Genomic DNA, 2,851 nt, shown 5'->3' with positions numbered 1-2,851 from the left:
GGTCTCAGCTTTGATGCACTTGTACTGTGTCCGCCTTCTAGATGGTAGCGGGGGGAACAGGCCGTGGCTCAGGTGGCTGAGGTCCTTTCAGACACGGCCAGTGAGTCCTGGCCAGCAATATTCGGGGGTCCCTAGTTAGCAAAAAAAAGACAGTACTATTCAACATGCAGACAACAACAGATAAAGACAACAATTATACTTATCACTCTTGGGGATATCAGGAGTCCTCTAGCTATAGAATGAATCTTACTGTATATACTATATCTTATGTGTCTCAGAGAAAATGGTCATGATCTGACTCTAGAACCTTTGTAACACCTGCTGACCCCAAATATGTTTTTTTTAAATATCAGAGAGCTCTTGGTTGGTCTATTGTTAAATGGACTAGGCTATTTAGAGTGTGATAACATCTTAGAAAAAATATTTATGAGACACATTTCTTTCTGGGATGTTATCATACTCAAATAGACAATTTAACAACTGAATATGACCTATATACTTATTGATATATTTTTATATTGGACCTTGATGTTGTCTGGCCGGCCTGTGAGGAGAGAGTGAACTGGGCCACAGCGGCACTGTGAGTCGTGAGACGGTGGTGCACCTCACAGCGGCTGTTCGTCTCAGCGACTCCCAGTTAACCCCACCCACCGACAGAAGTTTGCAGGCCTCGGCTAAACTTCCAGCTCACTTCTCTGCAGACGACTGCTCCTTTCCACGTAGAGGTCCCATTTTCCAGAATGCTGTGGCGTTTTGTAGTAGCGATTTTAGGCGTTTTCCTCATCCCATATTGCCTTTCGGACGTGCAGCTCAGTAGTAATGTTATTCTGGAACCTTATGATCTGCTGTTCGACACGGCGGTGGAAGCCTACTACAAGGGCGACTGGATGACGGTCATTCTGAACATGGAGAGAGCGCTTCGGAACAAGGCTGCGATCCGCAGGGTGAAGGCGCATTGCCGGATAACTTGTGCCAACCAGAGCGCTTTCGGGGAGCCTTTATCCAGCATGGTTGTGCCAGTACCAGGCGCTGGCTCCGTGGAAGATCTTGGCTTTTTCCAGAAAATTATGAAAAGGGCTGATTGTGTAAATACCTGCGAAAGTGAGAAAATTGGACCACCAACTATCCATAAAGTCACTGAAGATGTGGACCTTGAGTTTAAGAAAAGAACACCCTACAATTACCTGCAAGTCGCGTACTTCAAGGTATAAAAAGAGTTGACCATATTGGCCCTATAAAGTTATGCATTATACATTTTTATATTTTGCATAGGCTTGCAACAATGTATCTTCCACACAGACATTATCCCATGTTGTGGAGTAAGATGCTCCTGCATCATATCTTATTCCACAACATGTTCATGTTGTTTGAATCTCGGTGCACATTTATCACACTTCCATGACAAAATAAGGGTAATGTCACTTCATTTTGTCCAATTTCATTCAAACTTCCCTCAAGCAATTCGTTAACTGTAGGCTACGTGCTCTGCTCAGCTTTCCCCAACCCCCCAGCCGGCCGTGCCACGTCTCTAGGTGGAGTCTAGCTATGTAGACAGACCACTTACGTTCTGGCGCTGGATTCTTCTCGATTTTTGGGTCTTGTCATCACAAAGCGAAGCTACTCAGCAGCTTCTGCATGCTATATACGTGCCATTCAAGAGTTTCTTTAGCTATTGTTAGAATAGGCCTATACATTAACAGGATAGGCCTAAACCAAACTTCGTTTAAAAGTCTGTTTATAAACGGGTTACTACATTGTAGTAAGAGTAGCTAGTTAAATAAAGTAAATACATGCAACCTATAAGGCCTGCAGTTCCTGAGAGTTGCAGGTCATAAATTGTTTATCCATGTTGCCTATTTACTAATGCCAATAGATATGAGCAAAATATGTACTGATTTACAAACAGAAACACAAAAATCTGTAAAAGAGGTTGGTGGCACCTTAATTGGGGAGAACGGGCTTGTGGTAATGACTGGAGCGGAATCAGTGGAATGGTATCAAACACATGTTTTCAAAGTTTGATGCCATTCCATTCGCTCCGTTCCAGCCATTATTATATGCCATCCTCCCCTCAGCAGCCTCCACTGAGATTCGTGTATACTATAGTAAGCCTATAGGATAATGACTAGTTGCCTGAAACAGCATGCTGGTGATTGCAGCTCACACATTTGTTACATCATTCCAGGAGGTCCTGGCTCCTAGCCAGATGACAGAAGACTTCTGAGACGTGGAGCATTTAGGGAAGCCTTTGGAGTCTCAATGTGCTACTTCTCTTTGTTTGCTTGTTGTGTGAGAGTTATTCATATGATGTAGTGTCATTGTTTTGTTGTACTAACTATCTCTCTTACCTGTGTAGATCAACAAGCTGGATAAAGCTGTGGCGGCGGCAAACACGTTTTTCCTGGCCAACCCAGACCACATGGAGATGAAGCAGAACCTGGAATATTACAGGATGATGGCCGGAGTACAGCAGGAGGACTTCAAAGACCTGGAGTCCCGGCCGCACATGGTGAGACTGACACCACTCGTCCCTAGTAATGCACCCGTTATAACAGTAACAATGCACCCGTTATAGCAGTAACAAAGCACCCGTTATAACAGTAACAATGCACCCGTTATAACAGTAACAATGCACCCGTTATAACAGTAACAATGCACCCGTTATAACAGTAACAATGCAGTGCACCGTTATAACAGTAACAATCACCCGTTATAACAGTAACAATGCACCCGTTATAACAGTAACAATGCACCCGTTATAACAGTAACAATGCACCCGTTATAACAGTAACTATGCACCCGTTATACAGTAACAATGCACCAGTTATAACAGTAACTAATGCACCCGTTA

General features: G+C 43.6%; 1 protein-coding gene across 1 annotated transcript in view; it reads left to right on the top strand.

Moving 5' to 3' along the window:
* The first annotated feature begins 641 nt into the window (after positions 1–641).
* Positions 642–2,851, top strand: part of LOC111970041 (prolyl 3-hydroxylase 1) — a 12,614-nt gene continuing 10,404 nt past the window's right edge. The window contains exons 1-2 of the mRNA XM_070445604.1: positions 642–1,205; positions 2,357–2,509. Coding sequence (XP_070301705.1) covers positions 741–1,205; positions 2,357–2,509 — 618 coding nt within the window. The 5' untranslated portion in view covers positions 642–740. The remainder of the gene's footprint in view (positions 1,206–2,356; positions 2,510–2,851) is intronic.

The sequence above is a fragment of the Salvelinus sp. IW2-2015 genome, linkage group LG11 (assembly GCF_002910315.2).
Source record: "Salvelinus sp. IW2-2015 linkage group LG11, ASM291031v2, whole genome shotgun sequence".
In the NCBI taxonomy this organism is placed as follows: Eukaryota; Metazoa; Chordata; class Actinopteri; order Salmoniformes; family Salmonidae; genus Salvelinus; species Salvelinus sp. IW2-2015.
Note: the sequence above shows the minus strand (reverse complement) of the source record. Positions and strands in the feature narration are given on the sequence as shown.